At 49.7% G+C, this 22,599-nt stretch overlaps 1 protein-coding gene across 2 annotated transcripts in view; it reads left to right on the top strand.

Moving 5' to 3' along the window:
• Positions 1–22,599, top strand: part of TTC3 (tetratricopeptide repeat domain 3) — a 2,698,168-nt gene that overhangs the window by 1,339,365 nt on the left and 1,336,204 nt on the right. For both annotated transcript variants that reach the window (XM_069636090.1, XM_069636092.1), the window contains exon 25: positions 3,670–3,734. In XM_069636090.1, coding sequence (XP_069492191.1) covers positions 3,670–3,734 — 65 coding nt within the window. The remainder of the gene's footprint in view (positions 1–3,669; positions 3,735–22,599) is intronic.

Here is a 22,599-nt window from a genome sequence, read left to right as displayed (position 1 = left end):
AGGATCCTCTACCTCCCTTTTGAGGGCTCTGACCTGTTCCACTCGTCAACAGACGAGTTAATCAAAAACTAGTAGTCTACCCAGACTGCACAGTCCTTGATGATCCTAACGAAGTCAGGACAGAAATCCTTTCCGCAGAGTCTGGGCAGATCAGACTTCAAGGCGCCCTCTTTTGGCAGCTTCAAGGGGTTTCGCAAACCGTAGAACTCTCCAAACGGATAGGTCACCCAGCGAACATAGGACAAAGCAGCAAACAACCTTGGAACCCTTTTTTTGCTCCCACTCCTGCCTCCAATGGCAAAAAACAAAGTTTTGGTCAGGGACCACAGTTCTCCTGTGGAGGGCCACCTGGCTCGATGTGTGAGCAGCTGGAAGCATTTTTTCTCGAATCCCTGGATTCTGTCCATGGTCTTAACAAGGTTCAGTCTCCCTCTTACTTTTCCTTTTCCTCCAGTCTCCTCCTTCTCCGTTGTTGCAGGTAGGATCACTTGCGCTACGGCGGGAGAGACTGCTCCTTTTGGACATGCAGGCGGTGAAACTGGTGCCTCCTCTCGACAAGGGCTCTGGGTATTATTCCAGGGTTTTTGCCCAAGAAAATCCAGACAGGCCTTATGGTGTTTATGGGGCTGTTGTTCCTCAACTTGTTTTTACCCTTTGAGCACTTTAAGATGATTGCGTATCCTCAAATAGCGGAGTGGCGGTGGCAAGGGGACTGGATGTGTTCATTAGACCTGAAAGATACGTACCTACACGTCCCCATCTTCCAACAGCACCGAAAATTCCTGCGGTTCACGATTATGTTGCACCACTTCCATTACAGGGTGCTGCCGTTTGGCCTCAACTCGCCCCCTCATGTTTTCTCAAAGCTTATGAACATGGTGGCTGGCCTTCTTGATTGGAGGGCCACTTCCTATACCCTTATCTGGATGACTGGCTGGTGAGGGCTAGCGGTTGGCGGATTTACTTCCCCAACTGGGGTTTTCCCTCAACCAGCGAAAGTTGCAGGTTGAGCCCCTCTCAGGATTGCGTGTTTCTTGTAGTCAGGTGGGACACGGTCGTTCAGAAGGTTTTCCACATTTCTGACGGCTACAGTCCCTCCGGAGAGCAGTTTGCCTCTTTCTGTCCAACTAGACTACCTTAGTGTGGTGGTTCCAACACCTGCCAGGACTCGTGGCTTGCTGCATGATCACAATGAGGCATGCCAGACCCAAAAGGAGAAGCTTCCAACTCCATCAGGCGTCTGTCTGACACCAGGACACCAGGAGACGGGGGCACAGTCGGACAGGCTGTCCATCCCCCCGGACCTTCTTTCGGACCTTCGCTGGTGGCTGTAGGAGCATGCTACTCTCAGTCGGAGCTGACTCTGTTAGTGACAACGGATTTGTCCCTCTTAGGTTGGGGGGCGACTGTGGATGGTTACTAGATTCGCAGCTCATGCTTCAGGGCGGATGCCCTACTACTTATACATCTTTTGGAGCTCAGGGCGTTGGGCCTGGCTCTCAGAGCTTTCCTACCAGTGATCAGGGGCAAGGCGGTTCTGGTCAGTACCGACAATTCTACAACAATGTTCGACTTGAACAAGCAGGGGGGGACGCAGTCCCCTCCCCTCTGTATGGAGGCAGTTGCCATCTAGCACAGGGCTTTGTTGGAGGGGATCTAGATCTCTGCGGTTCAACTCCCTGGAGACAGCAATGCAGAAGCAGACAAAGTCTGCCGCCTGGGGTACAACACAAACAAGTGGGAATTACACATCTACTCCTTGTTATCTGTCTTCCAGATGTGGGGGTTTTCTGTGTCTGGACTTTTTCGCATCTCCTCAGAACTCCAAATGTCCCTTCTTTGCATCATGGGAGGGCCCGGGTCAGGGGTCGCTGGGGGATGCTTTCCAACTTTGCCAGCACGGCCGCAGGTGCAATGCGTTTACTCCCCCTCGGTTGCTCCAGCGGACCTCTGCAAATTTCAGGCTTCAGCGGGCTGCAGCCTTATCCTGATCGCCCCCACTGGCCATAGGTGTGGTTCTCGGACCTCCTCCAGCTCAGGTCACAGGGAGTGGATTATTTTGCCGTCCTCAGCAGGGGCTTCCTCACTCCGCAGCATAGGTCGGTGGAACACCCAGACCCAACCATACTGGCCTTCTCGGCTTGGCTCCTTATCAGCTGAAACTTCTTCTCTCTGTTCTCTGACAGTAATTGTGAGATTATCGAAGTGTCCAGGAGGCCTTCCACATGCTTGCAGTACAAGAGGAAGCAGTCTAGGTTCTGCCATTGGGCATGAGGTGAGGGCATTGAGCCCCTCTCCCGCTCTCTGTACAACGTGTTGTCTTTTTCTGCACACCTGGCCTGCTCCATGGTCCACAGGGATACTTGCCACACTTATCTGGCGGCCATTGGAGCGTACAAGAACTTGTCCGATCAGCCTTTCTCAGTGTCCAACCGTGTGGTAAAAGCTCACCTCAAGCGCTTGACAAGACTGTTGTCACCTGTGCATAGTCCCCATCCCATGTGGGACCTTAATGTGGTTCTTGCTGCCTTACAACGTATACCATTTGAACCTATGTATTTGTTCGACATTAGGTGGGTTACACTCAAAGCGGCTCTGCTGGTGGCTCTAACCTCCACGTGTAGAGTAAGCGAGCTGCAGGCACTGTCGTCGTGTGAGCCCTTAATGGGTTTCCACAGCGACAAGGTAATATTGTGCTTTCTTCCAAACTTCTTGCCCAAAGTGGCCTCGCCATTCCATTTAAACCAGGAAATATGTTTGCCTGTGTTCTTCCCTAATCCATAGTCGGAGGTGGAAAGAGCGTTGCACTCCCTGCATCTGCATAGAGTGCTCAAGTTCCATCTCTCCCAGACGAGATCTTTCCAGAAGTCAGAAGCTCCGTCACATTTGGAAGCACAGCCCTCAGAACTCATGCCTCCACCGCCCATTGGATGGTACAGGCCATTTCAGAAGCTTATGCAGCCATGGGTAAGACGGTGCCCGCAGGGATCCATGCCCACGCGGTTAGGACCAAAGCTACCACAGTGGCCTTTCAGATGCACGCTTTTTGGGAAGTCGCTAGTAAAGCAGCTATGTGGGCCACTCTGTGAGCTTTCTCTAAGCACTATTCTCTGGATACCAGTTGCAGGCAGGATGCAGCGTTTTGTCAGGTGGTTCTGAGGAACCTTTTTGCTTCTACCTAAGTTTGAGGCATGTTGTCAGGGCTCCACCCAGTTGTCTTGTTTAGGTGGAATCAACCTCAAGGATGGAGGATAGGGGATGGGGCGTATGAGTAATACAAGTTACTCGCTATAGTGACTAGAGAACTCCTAGTCCTATGTCCCCTTTCCTTCACATGTCCCACCCACCGCCCCCCGCTAGTATGCCAGGGGCTAGAATTGTCAGTACAGCCAGGTTCTCAAGCGTCAGATGTGTCAAAAGGGGACGTAGGTGAGGTGGCAAAGGGTGGGGCCTCGGGGGTGTTCCCACGCGTGCTATACTAAATTTAAAGGTGACGCTCACATTTTTCGCTACCAGAGGTTCCAGTACCATCCCCATATTGGGGGTTGCACACAAAGATGGAGGAAAGGGGTTTTAGGAATATGGGTTCTCTAGTCACTGTGGTGAGTAACTTTAATTTTTCAGTTACTGCCATCCAGTATCATCTCATGATATTTTTTTTCATTCCAGGATGAAATTAAAATGACCAAAATGAAGACCGCTCGAAAACCAATTGTTAAACAAAAAAATGCAAGGTAGGTGTAAAACCAATGTCTTTTAAACCCAATCAACTTTCTTTTGCTAGATCATTTTATAAAAATTAGGTATAAAATGTACATACTTTCTAATTTCAGCTTTGTAAAACATTCATGCAACTGTATATCTCCAACATTGAATCATAGATGCATGTTTTTAGAATATTACTTTACTTAACCTAGAGGGTGCCCCTGTGGACAGCTGTGCGGGGGTCAAAAGTAGTCAACAATATGTAAATGAAGTCCCCGCTGTAGTACAAGTTTTAATAACATTGAGAAAAATATTTCAAAGGAGGCGTCGCGCTCTGTTGGACCCATTCGAGTAGACGGTCACGTATTCTTTTATGGTGTGAACAACTTCATGAATTAAATTAATTCATTCAAAAAATGTGAAATGAAAAACTTTTTTAAATAAAAGTGCGATCTTTGGTGTTGACATAATATCTGAAAACAAGAAAAGAGTAAACAAATATTGTGTTACAATTAGTATAAAGATAACAATTAATACATTCAGATGTTAAACTCAATTCAACAAGAAAGGGGAAATAAGAATAAGTGCAGTCAATTAGTACATCTGATTACCATGTCTAATTAAATAATTATTGCTTTTTATTTTATATTTCTTTTGCCTTCCGACCATTAATACATGATGGATTTAATATAGTTTCACTTTATTCTCCAGCATGGGGTCTGCATGGATGCACATGCTTGTGACTATTCTCCGTCGTCAGGCTGGGAATCCTCTGTAAAAAGAAAAGCTATTTCACTTTAGCCTGAAAACTGCTTGTCTCCTCTATGACCAATCACTGTCCTCTGGGTCATACTACCCCTATCCAATGACAGTCATCTCCCTAAACTCCGCCCCTGGTGGCCATCTTCAGATCTTTACCGCACATTTCGGTTTTGGGAGTCCCCTGAATTGCTCTTCGAGTATTTAGCTGTTTTTACATGTTTTTTTTTCTGATAAATTTGTTATTTTTCTCTCCGTTTCTTTCCATCGTCGACTGTTAGGCTACTGGTAGCTGGGATCCATTGCCGGCGAAGATCTACATTCATCACTGGTTCTACTTTAAATTTGGGAAGACCCAGGTTTGAGCCTGCTTCGGTCTTGACGATGTCTGAGGAGAAGAGGAGTCTCTTCAAACTCTGTGCGAAATGTGCATCCTCCGATACGTCCTGTGGGCTTGGTAATCCCTCAACCAGGACCGGGGCGGTCCCATGAACATGCTCCCTCTGAGAAGAGGTTGAGCTCTTTTGAGGATGCCCCTTTGCAGGGGGTCCAAAAGAAGGCCAAGCACCATGCTACTGGTCCCACAAGGGTCTCTGTGACTGCGGGACCCAGTTGGGACAGACCCATTCCCAGTCGCCATTGCAGTCCACAGTGAGGCTGCCAGTGTTGGGAGTACCTTCTGTGATGAATTTGTTGGCCCCCTCGAAGCACAGAGCTTCGTCCAAGGACAAGGCTACGAAGGAGAGGTCTTCGGGGCCATTGAAGGCCCTGTCGACGGCCTCATCGTCCACCAAGTGCAAGACTTCGTTGACAGCTTCATCGGCTAAGGCTTCCACCTCATCGAAAGCCACAGCACTGTTGAGAACCACAGATCGACAACGACTGCATCATCTGTATCGACCCCTTCGGCAGCCCTGTCGACGAGTGTCGTTACTTTATCAAAGGGAGGCGCGATTACCACTGTGGTTTCTACGGTCAAGACAACAGCGACTCCACTGGTGTCCCTGCCTCCGCGGCTGTTCCACCCAAGGCCATGGAGGAGGTTCTTGTCAGGACACAGGCGCATATAGTCTCAACCTTCCCGGTGGGATCGGTCTTTACTAGGTAACCGCTGCCTTCGACAGAGTTCTCCATGCCGCCAAGGATGTCTCCATACATCTATACGAGCTGTGATGATGACCACTTGCCAAAGGACTATTACTCGTACACCGAAGGAGGTCACTGGCCTGATCTGCTGTGGACAACGGCCACTTTGTCATCCAAGTTATGTTTAGTCGACTACCATAACAGCTGCCATCCCACCGACAGCCCTGTCGTCGGGCCCGTCAACGACATAGACAACCATCATTACTTCAGCAATGGGATGGGCCATTACGACCCTGGTGTACTCGTTGAAGACGGCTTTGCCATGAGTGTCTTTACCTCCATGCGTGCAGACGGCTGCGCCCCCGGCGTATTCGAATGCACCTATGCAAGAACAGGCTCCCATTGTCGCCTCTTTCCCTAAGGTTTCAGGGAGGTTGAGGGAGCTGCTGCCTCCTACGGATTTTCTCCTCAGGGTGGGAACAGTGTCTCAGGCAAGTCTGGAAGGGTCTCTGAGGAGATCCCCATGAATATACACAAGCTCCGATGACTATAACCTGACAGAAGGTTATTATTTGGTTTGCATGTGAATCCATGCTAGACCCACGCTGGAGAACAGGAGTTAAAATAGCATGTTCCTTCTGTAAGTCGTGCCATGGGAACATCTGCAATGCTTAGGTGGACAGCATACCTCCACAGCTCTGGTATTTCCATGAACGTACGAGCCACCTCTGTGACATGGCGTTAGATGTCGATCACATGTTTGGGCCTAATGCCAATGAATCTTTGGAGAAATTCAGAGTCAAAACGTACTGCAAAGTCCTTGGGTCTTGCCGTGCAACAGCCCACCAAACAGTCCTTCTGTTTCTCTTGCACCTTTCTTCAAGAGGCAGAGGTTATTGGCGGTATATTCCCTTTAAGAGGAAAGCGCAGCTAACACAGGTCAAGCAGGGCCAGAGGCGTTTCACCCATCCCGACATAACTGTGCAGTTCGTCAGATGGGGATATTGCCTCCTACCTTTTAAAAGACCACCCGACAAGCCACCACACCCTCCTCAGCAACCGGAACAGGAGCTCCAGGAAGAACTGAAAGCCCTCCTTTAAAAGGGTGCAGTGGAAGAGCACTACCTTAAGAGAGAGGGTCTGGATAGTACTCACTATTTTCTGCTACCCAAGAAAGGGTGAGGGCTCTATCCCATCCTGGACTTCCGGGCTTTGAACAAGCTTCTGAAGAAAGGAAAAGTTCAGGATGGTGATGTTGCAAGAAATTCTCCAGGCTCTACAACTACAGGACTGGTTGGTGTCGCTGGACCTTCAGGATGACCGTTTCCATGTGCCGATCCACCAAAAGCATAGCCGGTTCCTGAGATTTGTCTTTGGGGGACACTCACTATCAGTCCTGAGTGCTACCTTTTGGCCTATTCTCAGCGCCCACTATCTTTGCCAAGCTGAAGGCAGTAGTGGCAGCTCACCTCAGGAAATCCGGCGTCCACGTATTCCTTTACCTGGACAACTGGTTGATCTGAGGAAGGTCTCCAGAGCAGGTATTGATGCTGCTCTAGGATACTTGCTCACTGCTTCAGTCTGGGGTTCTTCCCGAATTTCCAGAAGTCCCGGGTCACACCAACATGGAAGCTCCAATTTATAGGAGCATTCCTGGACACCCATGATCTTGATTTCCCCGTACTGGGTGAGGAGAACATGGCAGGCAGACCTTCCGGAAATGCCCATCTGCCCACCTCCTCAGTTTCCTCGGATGCCTGACCACCTATCCCAGCTGGAAGGGCAGGTGATCCACCCAAGCCTAGAGTCTCTTAATCAATATGTGTGGATCTTGAGTTCAAATGCAAAATACAAATCAAATACTCCTGCATAGGAAAGGTTAGACACGTATTGTACACAAAAAGGTCCACAGAGATGATCCCTAGCTAAAATTGGTTTAAAGCTCAGTAACTTACCCCCTTACTCCGAATTGTTCCCAGACTTGGTAAAACAAAGGAAGGGTGTCCTACTCCAAGGGTCGTAGCACCTTTAAAATACTGATAACAAGAAGAATCCTGGAAGCAAGGTTCCCATTGAGAAAGCCATACCTGCATACAAGACAGTATGATGGCAATTTGAATGAAATCCCAGAAGAAGCATGAAAGGAAAGCATAAGACCAGATTGGGGACGTCACTCAAAGTAATACTGACACACCTAGAAGACATGCAGAGACAAGAGAATGTAGATATTCTATAAGGCATCAAAAAGTGTCAAAGATGAGTGACCTGTTGAGATAAGAGGCTTATGCTACCGAAATGATAAAGATATCAAGCTATTTTACACGTGTACAGATGCAAAGAAACACAAGCAGACAAAGTATTTTTGAGGCTAGTTAAGTAGCGAATAGACTGCGGCAAGCGACAATGTATATGCATATAGGAGCAAGTAAAGTATGGATGATTCCACTACATGTTATAGCAGAGCTGGGCCGAGAAAGGAAGGCCTTTTTCCAGTGTGTCGCAGTTGAAAAGCAATTGAATGACAGAAGTGAATCTCAAAAGGTCGAGGCTGGTCCAGCCCCAAGAAGCCAAGGTCATGTAGGGCTGGGAGAATCAGACATGTGAAAGAATGAAACTCCCGCTCAGAAGACGTGCACGAAAATAAGGAATATGTCAGAGGTTCATTAAATAATAGTATTTGAAATGCACCAGAGCTCAAACTTGTGGTCTTCATTCATGTGGTGGGAAGAAGCTGGACAAACGCCATGAACCACACCTACGCAAGGCAACAGAGCTAACCTCCACTCCCTCGTATTCTCCAGAGCAAGGAACATTTCCAAGGCCGAGCCCAAACCCTTAATTGACATGCAGACCGGTGATATGCTAATTGATGGGAAGCCATGGTCAAGACCAAACCACCAGCACCTGGAAGTCCAGCCTGCGTGATGCTAACGTAGGTGGAAAAGTACTGACGGATGTTAGCGTGGCAACCAATTATAGGGGGCTGCGTAATTAAGGGTCCTATAGTTTGTGTAACCAATGGGACGTCATGTATTTAGTGACGTTCAAAGTGACCTATTTGAGAGGAGGGCTTAGGTGCCCCACCTGATGCTAGAGACCCTATAACTTTCTTATACTAGTATGGAACGTACACTTAGCGGTTCCCTCTAAGCCTTTCACATTTGCCACTAGGTTTTTGTAGTTTGCCACGTAGGTTGACGTCAGCAATGACGAGTTTGTGCTATAAAAGTAATGTTTTTTTTATGAACTTCGTTGAGATCATGCTGTGAGACGTCCGTTGATGTCTGTTGTACTCCCTGTTTTATATAATTGACATTAAAACAGTCAACTTTGCCAATTTCCTGAGTTGTTTTGATTATTGATGTTTGAGTATCTTCTGCATCCCCATTCATCCCAAAGTATTGCTACCTCGTCTTAAAGGGCTTGGTCGGCTGTCCCGGTTCACCACTTTCCCATTCAGAACAGGGGCTAAGCTCAATTGACAGGTGTCAGTTGCAGCCACCAATTCAGAAGTCCATACACTGAAGTAATGCTCTGAAAAGGCTGAACTGTGGTCTCCTCCTCAGCATAGACTGACAGGAATATGTTGCCATACAGTGCAGAGAGATCATAACAGCAACTGTACTTTTCAGAACAGAGCTGATCCAGTAAGGTGTTACCTCTCAGTGAAGAGTGTGCTTCTGTCTTGGGGACAGAACACAGAGCTCTAGTGTACATACAGAATCCAAACCTGGCTTTACCTATATATCCCTCCAGTTCCTCAGAACTGAACTCTTGACAGCTAGAATGTTCAGACACTCTGTTTCAACAAAGGGTGGATCTCACACCCACTGTCAAAACTTTCTGTTGGTTCTAAGCCCCCAAAGTACACAATCTTGGTGGGTTCACTTGTTCCCAGAATACAGTCTGGATTACACCATCTTGTTATGAAGGGTGTCGGTGACAACAAGAGGGGAGATTGCCTCAGCAAATTCTCCAGCTCACCTTGCTGATGTGGGGTCAGGTGAGGAGACACTAGGCATCCTCCCTGGAGCCATTAGAAGGGCTGCTTTAGCACAGAGCAGGAATACTAACAGATTTCCCTGGCTCCCGCTCTTGAGCTTTAAGCAGGGCTTCAATTTTATCTTTGAAAATAACATCCACCATACTATTCCCAGGAAACTGTATGGCAACCTCTCCAGGTTCACTGAAGCCTTGAGAATAGTTTACCTGGTCAAGCTGTGAAACATGGCAAGGCCCAGACCACTGACAGTCAGGGATTTACAGAACAGGTTTGACAGGAGAAGGTCCCACCTTCTTCTCTGGGGCTCACTGAGAGCTCCAATCAAACTCCTGAGAGATCTGACAGATCTCTCTCGGGCCATCCAGTGGTTAACGGTTCAATGACACTTCACTTCACCATCCCTCCACTGGGTCTGACCACTACTGACCGCAGCAGAGAAGCTATCTCTGTAGCTGTCATTCAGTGTGGTATCAATGACTGACTTGGTAGTCATTGCCTCTGGGTTGGCACAAGGGCATATCGGATTTTGATTGGCAATCACCACTTGCATCCTATTGCCTGAGGTCTCCAGAGTCAAGGGGCTACTGAAACGAGGCCTTGTCTCTGGAAGCAAGGAGTTCACTACTAAAAGTGAACTCTTAGTAATAGAATTCTTGTCTCACTCCTGTCAACCTGGTGACAGAGAGTGAGACTCTGAATCTTCCCCAGACTTGGTAGAACAAAGGAAGGGTGTTCTACATTGATTTTCCCTCTGAAATCCACGGTCCTCGATTTCCAGGGGTTGCATGTTCGAGCTCCACTCCAGTTGGTGTCTTTTGCTGGTGGAAGGACTCTCACTGGAACAATGCAAAAACACTTGATGGAGCACCCCTCTCAGGACTGGACTCTGGTTAGGTAAGCAGTTTTCGGACGGTGCACACGGCACACAGCGATGCCACAGGACTCGGTAGCTGCAGTCAGACTTTCTGGTCTATCTCTGGTACCCTTTGTGCTAGGATGCCGAAATTTTGCAGGAGGGAAATCTTTCAGGCCGAAACTCGGTGCAGTGACGTTGGTAGCACGTTTGCGCAAAAACAAAGCTGGATAGCCACATGACGGTTCCAGGGCACTTCCGAAGGTTGTCTTTGGGAGGGCACCGAGCAGACGTCTGGAATAGATAGTCCCTCTACTCCAAGCATCGTAGCACCTTCACAAGACTACTAAAGATCACGAGCAAGACAGGGCTCGACCAGGACTCCAGCAGAAGTTGGTTGCCAGGCCTCCTTCAGGTTTCTCCAGGATCTCTGAAGAATGGTTGCAGGGTTCTGCTTCTTATCCTAAAAGCCAGGTCCAAGCTGTAATTCCCACTAGCCAATATGACTAGCCCACACACACCCCCCCCAGCAATGGTCCACTCAGGACCACTGGCAGGAACATTCATGCATACCACTCAGAACCAGTATGTGAATTGGAGTCAGACTGACCCAGCCCACATCATGCCTGCAAACACACATAGCCCTCCAGTAGTTCGCCAAAAGCTTCTACTTTCCCGGGCACTGGAAGTCCTTATAAGGATTTTCCTGGCCTCTGAGGCAAAAAGTTTAGGGGTTCCATAAAGATGGAAGGAAAGGTGCAGTAAAGAGAATCTTTCCTAACACCTCCTATGAAGAGATACTTGGGCTCTTGCAGTCTGTACAAAGGCCTTCCACTAGGTTCCTTTACTCATGCAGTTGGAGAAGAATTGAGGTGTGGTGTAGGTATCGCGAGGTGGACCCCATCCCAGGCCCCACTACCACAATGATAGAAATGTCTTCTTTCTTTGGCCTCTTCAGGCCTTCAGATAGGCATGGTCCAGGGTTATTTGGCGGCTTTGTCTGTTTTTGAGGTCACCGCATCATGGCTCTTTATTTACACTCTCAAAGGTGGCCCGATTTCTGAAAACCCTTGTAAATGGATTTCTTCCAACGCTGTTTGTGGTTCCTGCTTGGGACCTCAATTTGGTGCTTACGTGGGCCCTTCCTCTAACGCATTCTGATGGCCGGTCGTAGTGGTCCTGCCTGCTCCTGACGGTGAAGGTAATTCAACGGTGCAGATCCAAGCCCGGACCTGAGACCGGAGCTCCTTCCTCTGACCCGCCTGGTGCTGGATGTGCTGACTGTAGCAATGAAGCAGCCGAGATAGTGGTGGCAGTGGTGTTGGAACCCACAGGAAAGACGGGCAAGGGGTGCTCTGGAAGCCTGAAGATGAGGTTGTCTGCCAAAATCTCTGCAAGCTCCTATTCCTGTACGCGCGGCAGCAAGTGCAAACCTGCACCTCGCAGCGCTTCCCGGAGCAGGAGTTGCCATAACTGCTATAACTGAGCCTCCCTGGATAGTGTCTGCTAGCTGGCCCACAGCTTGACCCTAGAAGCTGCCTCTCTTCCTGCAGGGTTCGTAGCTATGTGCATCTCCCTCCCGACGTGCCAGCACCTCAGGCTCCCTGTGAGCGGACAGAGGGAGGTATCGCTACGGCATACTGGTACACCAGCAGTTTATGAGTATCCTAGGTGCATTTGCCTGGACAGAACTTTAAGATCTCGGGTGAGGGACGAAAGACGGCAAATGCGTAGAATGATCTGCAGGCAACAAAGATAAAGGCTAAAAGCATCTCCAAGGTAATGGCGAAAAGAAAAGCAGAGTGTCTCATTGCGGGGGCAGGCAAAAAAAAAGTTCCCGAATGCTAAAGCCAATCTCTGATGATCAACCTTCTAATTGGGGAGTGAGGACCATGTACCCACGTCAAATCGTGTTGCCTCTAAATGTGATGACTACATTTATTTTTGTGATTCTAGTGCAGCCACTAATGCACGAGTGTTGACACCTAGTATCATCAAGGAAGATCATTTGGCACCATTCAAGGTAGCCCAAAAATCTGATCAAGAGGGCGACGGCAACCATAGGGCCACAGAGGAGTATGATCCAGAAATTGTTGAAATATACCCGCATTCACTTGGCATCTCTTCCCCTTACCCCCCTGAGGCCATCACCTTTGAGGCCCTTTGTAAAGCTAATATCCCGTTATCTCCGGCAAAGGAGCTGGAGGGTCACATCTCACAGGCCAAAGATCATCTGGCACACCTGCTTGCTGCCCTTATCAAATCATTATAAGCCCCTGACTAATTGTTCTTTGGTTACCGGGTTTGCTGATCCTTCCACTAACAAGGACCCACCTTGGCACGTTGGGGCCCGCAAGAAACAAAGCAAGCCTCTCTGAGTTCTTCCGCTGAAGGAGCAGGGGTTAGCTCCTCATGGAAGGCCCCATTCAACTTGTGAGGTGGGCCTGCAGATTAACCCTTCTGAGATGGATTGTTCCCCCGATATCAACAGTGATCTTGTAGGTGCGATCAAGGAGTCTGTTCCAACTCCCGGCCAGGAGAGCCCACTTGCTGCTATTGTTGAATGTCTGTTTTGTCATCCGAATTTAAACTCAAGGACCAGCTAGTTGTCTTGGCAGGGAGAGTGGGTGATTTATTAGTCCATCCTCCTGCTAAGGCTCCCAGTGGTAATGTTCGACTTGCCTCCAATTCTTCCCGTCACAAAAGGCCCTTCTCTAGCATGGAGTCTGATATGGATTCACATGCTCCTGAATATTGCCCATCGTCAGGCTTGGAAACCTCTGGTAAAGGAAAAAATCTGTTTCAGTTTAATTTCTGAACTGTCTTTCTCCTAATAACCAATCACTGAACTCTGGGTCATACTGCCCCCAGCCAATGTCTGCCCTCCGCCTAAGCCCCTTCTCTGGCAGCCATCTTCAGATATTCCCCCCCGCGACCCTCCAAGTTATTTTTTATTGAAATCTCGATCAACATGAGAAACATCCAACAATACACTGTTTCTCGTAAAACCATTAACACGCCTGCGGGAACAGGTTAGAAGTAGATAGTATGGGTCCGGAAGGTAAAGAGGAGAAGGAGGTAAGAAAGGAGAAGAGAAAGAGAAAGAAAAAAGAAAAAAAACGCACATACCACTCTATACCACATTAAGTGCAGCCTGCTCAAATCATGTACACCACTTCTATTATCACAAATTCAGGAGGTATTTCACAAGTCATGGCTGGAAAAACACATGTTCCCTCTCAGCCACGTAGTCTAGCAACGGTCCCCATATGCGGGTGAAATTTGGCAGCTTCCCCTCAATCGTGGCTGTGAGCTTTTCCATCCCCAGCAGTTCTCAAACTTTTACCCACCAATACGCTATGTGTAGTCCCTCTGTCTTTCCAAAATCGAGTCTGTGTAAGTCGGTCTGCCTGACACTAGTTGTGAGATCAGTTCAGCCCTGGGGCCAGACATTGGGAAGGATCCATCCTCGGGAGCGTCGCCCAGCAGCAAGATTTGTGGGTCCATGGGGAGCAAGGTGCCAGAGATCTCTCTAATCTTGGATCTTATCTCCAGCCAGAAAGATTGTATTATCGGATAATGCCACCATAGGTGAGCTAGGTCACCTCTCCCCCCCACCCCTGTGCCAACATGTGTCTAGGTAATCTGGATTCAAGATTTTAAGGGTCCCCCCTCTCACAGAAGTGCAGCGGGAAGTCCTGTAGGCTCTACCCCATATCCTTTGCCAAGATTCCCAGGAAATCTCCACCCCCAGTTCCCTCTCCCATGCTGTCAAGTAGGGAAGTTTCTCTTCCGGCGGGATATTTTCCAGGATATGGTAGCAGGCGGCTATTCTATGGGATTGTTGTACTTCCAGGGTAGTTATTTCTATACCCGTTGGAGTCCTTGTGGCTGCCTGTCTTACGGTCGGATTAGTTACCCACTGGCGAAGCTGTATATATCTGAATCTTTCCGTTTCCGGAAGTTTGAATTTTTCTTTGCATTGTTCAAGAGTTAGGGGTATGTTATTTTCATCAAGGTCTCGTAGTCTGAGGTTTTCCCGTTGACCAGAGACGGTAAGAATCTGGTTGGAGGCCTGGGGTGAAGGCCGGGTTCTGAGTGATAGGCGAGAGGGAGCCAAGGCCCAATGTGAATCCTCTTTGCACACAGGCTTTATCCCAGCATCTGAGCATTGCTGTTGTGGTGAGCAAGAGGGGGCCCTGTTGGTTATGCGCTTCCATGGGAGAAATGGAAGGTATTTCAAGGGGAAATTAGTGGCTGTCTGCTGAATGCCGTGTCATTTGGGTGATTCGGCTTGGTCTGCCCAACTCAGAAATTGCAGCTACTTTGGCTGCTCGATAATATCGCAGGATTGTAGGGAGCCCCAAGCCACCCTGCGCTGTTCCCCTTGTGAGGAGCTTACGAGGGAGTCTTGTTTTTCCTCTTACCATTCAAATTGGCCTATTTCCTTCGGTAGCTCGAGAAGGTCCCGTTCTGGGATCATTATTGGTAGGGCATGAAACGTGTATAGCAGCCTTGGGAGGAGAGACATTTTAACTGCACTGATATGTCCGAGCCATGATACCTCTTGTGAGGTCCATCTTTGTAAGCAGTCTTTGGCTTCTTTCAGGAGGTTGGGAATATTGGCTTTCATCAGCCCTGCATATGTTGGGGTCAGGCGTACCCCCAGATATGGGATGTCTGTGGTCCTCCAATGGAAGGGGAATGCTCTCTGGAGGGTGGTCAAAGTGGCAGGGGATTCCGACAGGCCCATGCCCATTGATTTTGCAGGGTTCACCGTGAATCCAGAAATCACTGCGAATTTGGCTAGCAAGTCCATAAGGACGGGGAGAGATCTGAGAGCATCATTTAGGAAACACAGCACGTCATCCGCATAGAACGCGATTTTGTGACATTGTCCTCCAAATTCGAAACCCTGGATATTTGGGTGAAGGCGGACCTGCTGTGCCAAGAGTTCCATTGCCATTAAGAATACCAATGGAGATAGGGGGCAACCCTGCCTAGTTCCCTTACCTAGAGCTATATGGATGACCATTGAAAGTTGACCCGCACCGGGTTGATGGGATTTTTGGAAATTCGAGAGAATCAGTCTGAAGAACTTCAGGCCAAAACCAAACCCCTTTAGGACTAATCTCAGGTATTCCTATGACATGCTATCAAACGCCCTATGGGCATCTAGGGACAGGAGCGAGAGGCTGCCTGGATCTTGGGGTCTAGGGCTATCAGGTCAATTGCCTAGCAAATATTATCATGTGCAGACCGGTTTTGAATGAAACCTGTCTGATCCTTATCTATTACTAGTGGAAGGACCTCTCCGAGACGACGGGCTATGGTTTTACTATAGATCTTCACGTCTGTATTGAGCAGAGCTATAGGGCTGTAAGACGCGCATTCTATAGGGTCTTTCCCCGGTTTCAAGATCAGAATCGTGGCAGATTCTGCTCTGGACCGTGTAACTGATCCTAAATCCCAGGAAAAATTAAAGAGTTTTGTAAGGTGGGGGTATTAAATCCGTACTAAAAGTTTTATAGAATTTATTTGTAAAGCCGTCCGGGCCTTTCCCGAAGGGGAGGGATCTTATTGCGCATTCGTCCTCTTGGCGGTTATAGGTTCCTCCAAGGGGTCGCAGAGAGTCTGTGGGACTTGAGGCAGCTGTGAGTTTAGTATACATTTTTGGGTGGTTTGTGAACCGGCGATATGGGGGGCAGCCTGGTCCCCGAAAAAGGCCTCAACAATTTGGAGTTTACCTTCCTCTGAGGAAACACATCTGCCAGTGCCGTCCCGAAGGCTATCTATACGATTTCGTTTTGATTGCTTTTTCAGTTTAGCCGCTAATAGCTTATTGGCTTTGTTCCCCTTCGTATAGAAATGTTGCTTTGTGAGCAACATGAAATGTGCTGCTCTTCCCGTGTGGTGTGCTTTTAACGCTTTCCTTGCCAATCGTAGATCTCTGAGGGAGCGCTGTGATCCCCTTTCTTTATGTATTTCCTCATGTCTGTGGATTTCTCCCTCTAGCTGGGCCTGTAGCTTCCTTCTGACCCTAACCCTCTTTGCAGCCTGCTCGATAGTGTCCCCTGATTACTGTCGTACCCGCATCCCAAACTGTGCCGTATCCCACACTGCCGGTGTCGTTTTCATTAAAGTATACCTTTATAGCTTCTGAGATGTGAGTTCGAAACAGGGGGTCTTCCAGTAAAAGATCATTTAGTCGACAGATTGGCTGGGGGACGGTGGGGTTACCTATGGAGGAGATAGTATTACTGGGCTATGATCCCACAGAGCTTTTGGGAGAATTTCGATATCGACTGTCAAGGGTATCAAAGTGTCAGACATAAGGAACATATCCAGTCTAGAGAATCCTCTATGTACGGCCGAGAAGAGGGTATATTCAGTTCTTCGCGGTGGAAAAACCACCATGCCTCAATAAGTGAATGCTCCTGCAATAGCGTGGTAAGGGCTGTGACATTTTTCTTATTAGCAGTTCGGGGCAATGTCTTATCCACTAAGGGGTTAATCACAGAGTTAAAGTCCAAGCCCAGAATCAGTTCTCCCTCCACGTGTTCCATCAGAGTCTTGGATAGTGAGGTAAGAATGATTCCTGCAGGGCGTTTGGAGCATACAGTGAGATCATGGTCACCCTGCGTCCACAAAGCATTGATACCACCAAAACAAACCTGCCTCCCCCTCCCGCACCACCTTCAGCGCTTTTAGGGGGGGTGCCCTTGCGCACTAGAATGGCGACCCTGCATTTCTTCAGGCCACTAGAGACGGAACATGTTGTGGGATAAAGCCTATTATTAAGGTGAAACTCATCTGCAGGTTGGAGGTGGGTTTCTTGGAGAAACAAGATTGCAGAATCAAACATCGCCATTCTGTGGAATAATGCGTTGCGCTTCAGGGGAGAGTTGAAGCCTTGAACGTTGAGGGTAAGGCATTTAACATCCGGGTTCGCCATTCTGAGATTGCTCAAGCCTTTGTAACATGCTATATTAACCTCTTCCCTCCAAGCAAGGGCCCTCTCCAAGTTCCCCCACCCTCTTTCTCCCAGGCTTGGGTGTTACATTTGCATGTAGATATGAGGTAATGTGGTGGTGTGGCGAAGGGGTCTAGCTGAAGGCCCTCCACGATGACCAAAAACCGCTCAATGGGATATGAGTGGTAAGTTGTGTGTGGGCCCATAAGGCCTTGTGGTAGTGTGCCCAGAAAGCGTGATGGACTAAAATAAACCTACAAACCATTATATAAGAGGCTCCTAATGATCTCATTTTCTTAACCAAAATTAACAAGCCGTCAACAGTAGCGGGCATAATCCGCTCAGGGCGCCGAAAATTGCTATCTTTCATGTCCTCCATCCTCTGCAGATTGCAGTTATTGTCTGGCGCTCAATATAACGTTCTTCCCAGATGGGCGGTTTTCCGCTGCAGTTCCCAGTTCATGAATGGCTAGAGCTTTGCCAGCTCAGAGAGTCAGTACTGATCTCCCTAATCCCAAAGTTTGAGGATGTCTCAGGGTAGCAGGGAGATGCTGAACTCTTGGCGGATTCCATGGTTTCCAGTTCCTGCTGAGGTGTAGGGCTGCCAAGGATTTGTAACGGCTCAATGCCTTCCATTGTCCCCATTTCTTGGATTGACATCTGCAGGAATGCAACTGATATCTGGCGATTCCCACAATATTCTTCCAAGTTTCCCTGTACAATACTTGAGCCGTGAATGGCCAGAGCTTTGCCAGCTCAGAGAGTCAGCATTAATCTCCCTAGTCTCACAGTTTAAAGACGTCTCGTGTCAGTGGATAGCCGCCGAACTTTCAGAGGATTCTGTGGTTTCCATTTCCTGATGTCTGGTAAGATCGCCAGAGATTTGCTGCGGCTACGCGCGTCCCGTGGTTTCAGTTTGCTGACCTGTGTCATCTGCAGATTGCAGAATCTGTCTGGGGAGCAGCGCAATATTCTTTCCAGATGGGCGATTTCCCGTTACAGCACTTAGTCATGGGTGGCCACAGATTTGCCAGTCCTCAAGAGACCGTATTGCTCTCCCCAGTCCCGGAGTTTCAAGGCATCTCGGGTCAGCGGAGAATCGCCAGGCCCTCAGCAGATTCTGTGGTTTCCATTGTGTGATGTGGGGCAGAACCGTCAGATATTTGTTGCAGATCCATGGTTTCCATCGCAGTCGCCGCCAGCCCCTGGGCCTTCTCCGTTTGTGTTTTGGCGTGGGGTGCAAGTCCGGGTCTGTCATCTCTTGATCCCCAGATCCTGAGGCGGCATCGTTATTTCTTTCAGCCATTAGCTCTTTAGCTTCGTCCTCTGAAGCAAAGGAGTAGTGTTGGCTATGGAGGTCTAAGGTAAGTTTGCATGGGAATCACCAGCGGTAGCAGATTTTTTTAGTTTGCAGCCACGCCGTCACCTTCTTCAGGCGTCTATAGCTTGCAAGGGTGTATGGGATAAGATCTTGAAACAGCTTTAGTGTTGACCCGTGGAATTGCACAGGCTCTGTTTTCCTAGCTGCCACCATGATTTCTTCCTTCTGGTGGAAAAAGTGCCAAATTACTCATGTTCTTATGGAAGAATTATTCTTTATTTATTTCCGGAAGTAGGTTCCGCTTCTGTTCAGCAGAAGAGTATACGCGGTGGGTCCTGTCCAATATGATTGCATCTGAGGTCGAAAGGCACATTAAGGACCTAAACAGTGCGCTTACATATTCTGGGAGTTCCTGATCAGAGACGTGTCGAGGGATCCCTCGGAGGCGGACATTAGTCCCCCTCGATCTATTTTCAAGGTCCGCCTGCTTCGCCCAGATGTCTTCTAAGTGCTCTTCAATAATTCTCACTCTCTCTGGGAGCTCTTCACTGTCATGCGTTTGCTTGCATGTTATGTTCTCCAAATCATTGACTCTGGCTTCAAGACCTCCAAGATGTGCATTTAGATCAGTGAGGGAGTCCTTGGAGGTTTTAATCTCTAATTTTATTTCCTGGGTGATATCCTGTTTGAGGCAACCCTGCATCTCTTCAAGATCGCTTTTGGAGAGCACCATGCTTGAGACTCTTGGTGTTGCTGGGGCCTGGTGGATGTCGGCCTCCACTGTCTGCATTTGCGGGGGTTCAGCTGCCTGAGCTGTTAGAAAGGCCTTAATTCTGTGCAATTTCCCCTTCCCTGCTGTTTTAGGCATTACAGGAAGTACGTGCGTGGGTTGCTTTAAGCACCAACGTCTTTGCAGTGTTTGGAGAATGGCAGTAGTCGTCACCATGCAATTATGAAAGGGTTGAATTGAGCAGGCGAGGGGTTCATCTCCCAACCCAAGCCGCCCAAAAGGGTGGGTGCTGTTAAGACAGTTTTTTGTGGTCTTCTGTAGTTTTGGTGTCTGATGCTGTAAACTCTGACTGTCTTAGTTTCTGGTGGGACCCCCAAACCTCTTGGGCCTGGCCAGATAGATCTTCCTCAATTTGCTTCACAACATACACTTGCCTGCAGCTATAGATGACTATCAGAAACCATTACGTAGGTGGCCTCTGTGAAGCTGTGAACGTCCAGGGGGCAAGCAGTGCGGACATAAAGGTCGTGATGGCCCCTTTGCAGCTTGGGAGGCCTGCAGCAGGTTCATTGCCGGCCGCACCGTTTGCAGGGAGCGAGAGCGAGCTAGTCTGTGCAGATCAGCACGCTAGTATTGCGTCCGCTCCCGCCACGTCTCACTGCCTCTGCACCTCACTCCTGTGGGAGCAGGGGTCGGGCGGCCTGCACCATGCCTTCCAATACCCCCGTCAATTTGCGCCGCTCCCCCACTCCGTACCTTCACAGCCCGGCGCTGTCTCCCAGATCTTTGGTGTCAGCGGGCCAGGGATCGCTGCACACAAGCCTCCCGCTGCGCAGTCATTTGCTGTCCTCTGTGAAACGGAGCTGCTCGGATGCTTGAGGCACAGTCACGGGTCCTCGGCTACATCGGGGTCATAGCCTATCTCGTGCAGGGGTTCGCCAGCTCACCCATGCCCCGGCGGGACCTCAGCTGCAGCCTCCCTGTCCTCTCTGTCACCCACGAAGCTTGCCGCAGTCAATATGCCGCTAGGCCGGTCAGTGGGGTGCATGCACGTATCTTGATGAGCCAGTGTTTTAGTATGTCTACTCTCTCACTCTCCCGCTACAGCACGCCGCCACTACCGCTCTTTACTGCATGTTCAATTGTTGGGAGTCCTCGTGTTTACCTCTCAAGCTTTTCCTGTGTTTTTCTCTTTTTGGAAGAGTATTACTCTATTTGTGCTCCATCAATCAACCTATCGGATTAACGGGGACCCGTTTATGGATTCTTCAGCGTCCCTGAAGGGTGAATTTTTGTTGTGTTTCTTCATGGAGGCTTCCAGAAGATTCTTCAGTTTGCCTGGACTTCTTCAGTAGATCAGGACTACGCCGCGTGGACCATGTCAGAGTAGAAGAAGGATTCAACTCCCGTGTTGAAGATCTGCTCAAGCTGCGTCTTGCGGAATGTCTTTTCGGACGACAAGCATTCCGAGTGTCTTTACTGCCTGTACCCGACGCACAAGGAGGAGGATTGTGTGTTTTGTCATTAGATGGCCCCTCACACGAAGAAGGATCGGCACAGGCGGCTGAACAAGTGGCTACAGGCCCAGGCCCCTACTCTGGGTGGATCCCAGCAGCATGCCTCTTCCAGCTCCAAGAAGGCTGAGCGGGCTTCTAAGACCTTTGAGGGCGCCTCTCCCGCGGGGGGTCCAACAGAAGGCTAAGCACTGCAAGTCCACTGTCACCGGGAGCGCCGTTGCAACGGGCTCCTTGGCGGCCAGGGCACGTTCGACGTCTACAGCCTCAGTCACCAGTCAACGCTCAGGATCTTCGGCCAAAAGGAAGTCGGATCGTCCAGGCAAACTCGAGGAGAGGCCCAAGTCCGCCCTACCGGAGAAGACCATGGGGAATCGGGGTACATACCCTCCCCTTAAGGAGAAGGCCAAGCAGGCCAAGGCTCCGGCCCTGACCATGAAGGCCCAAGTACACCAGACGAAGGCCCAGCCTTCCATCGAGGGGGTGGCGGTGTCCCTGGCAAAGGCCGCCGAGGCGGAGAAGATGCCCGTCATCTCCTCGAGCCCTTCACCTCTGAAAGTGAAGAAAGGGGGGGAGGTGCAGTGGCCCTCCAGGATACGTATATCTCCTCTGAGGAGGAGCTCACCTGCCTGCAAACCATCCAGGAGGAGGAAAACGTAGGGAACCGGCCCTACGGCAAGCGTGCCGACGACGCCGAGGAAGAGCAGCAAGGCAATGAGGACCTGGGCGCACAGCCGGTGCCCCAGCTGCCTATTCCGCATCCACCTCAGCTGCCAACCCCACCTCAGCTACCTCCTAGAGACCTCTCTGTGTTCATTCTCTCGGCTCTTCATTTGCTGGTCTCGGAGATACGGCCAAGGATGCCCATCCTGACAACGGACCCGTATTAACCCCTGGCAATGGGGGAGCCTCTGGCCAAGAAGAGGAGAGTTCACGCTCCACCTCCTTGCCCCCCTTCGCCCGCCTCTTCACCCCCCCCCCTGCCCCCCGAGGGATGAGACGGATCCTGACACGACGACGGGCACGGGCAATGACGGCGGGATAGGGGACCTCCCATCTCTGCCTCCTAGATCTTCCCTGCCTGAAGAGATGTACTTGTTCCACTCGATGATCTCCAGCGCTTGGGAACCTTTTCAGCTCACCCCAGAGGAGAAGGAGGGCTTCTTATATCAGTGACTCGAGGCGAAGAGAAAGACCATCCTCTCAGTCACGCTCCTGGATGACATTCGGGACAAAGATTTCTCTTTCATGAAGAACCCTTCTACAGCCCTGGCGAAGAGGGATTGCCTTGAGAAGAAGTACAGGGTGCCGGACTCTGCGCCAAGTGCTTGCAGGCCCAACCGTCTTCGGACTCAGTGGTGTCAGCAGCGGCCAAGAAGTTCTCAGGCGCTTCTTCCTCAGCAGCAGCCACTCCTCTGGACAGCAAGGGCAAGAACTTGGATTCTATGAGACGACGGGTCATCTATTCTGCGGTGACTACCATCAAGGCCTCCAAAGCCCTCGCCATTGTAGCGCGCTACGACTGGGAGCTGTGGTTCAAGATCGCTCCCCTCCTGTACTTCCTCCCCGATGACAAGAGGTCAGAGGCGCTGGAAATTCTGCAGGAAGGTGAAGTGGCGTCTGACCACCCCATCATGGTGGCCACGGACATCGCC

The sequence above is a fragment of the Ambystoma mexicanum genome, chromosome 7p (assembly GCF_040938575.1).
Source record: "Ambystoma mexicanum isolate Mex_15411 chromosome 7p, UKY_AmexF1_1, whole genome shotgun sequence".
In the NCBI taxonomy this organism is placed as follows: Eukaryota; Metazoa; Chordata; class Amphibia; order Caudata; family Ambystomatidae; genus Ambystoma; species Ambystoma mexicanum.
The sequence above is the reverse complement of the archived record's forward strand: the minus strand, read 5'-3'. Positions and strand labels throughout refer to the sequence as shown.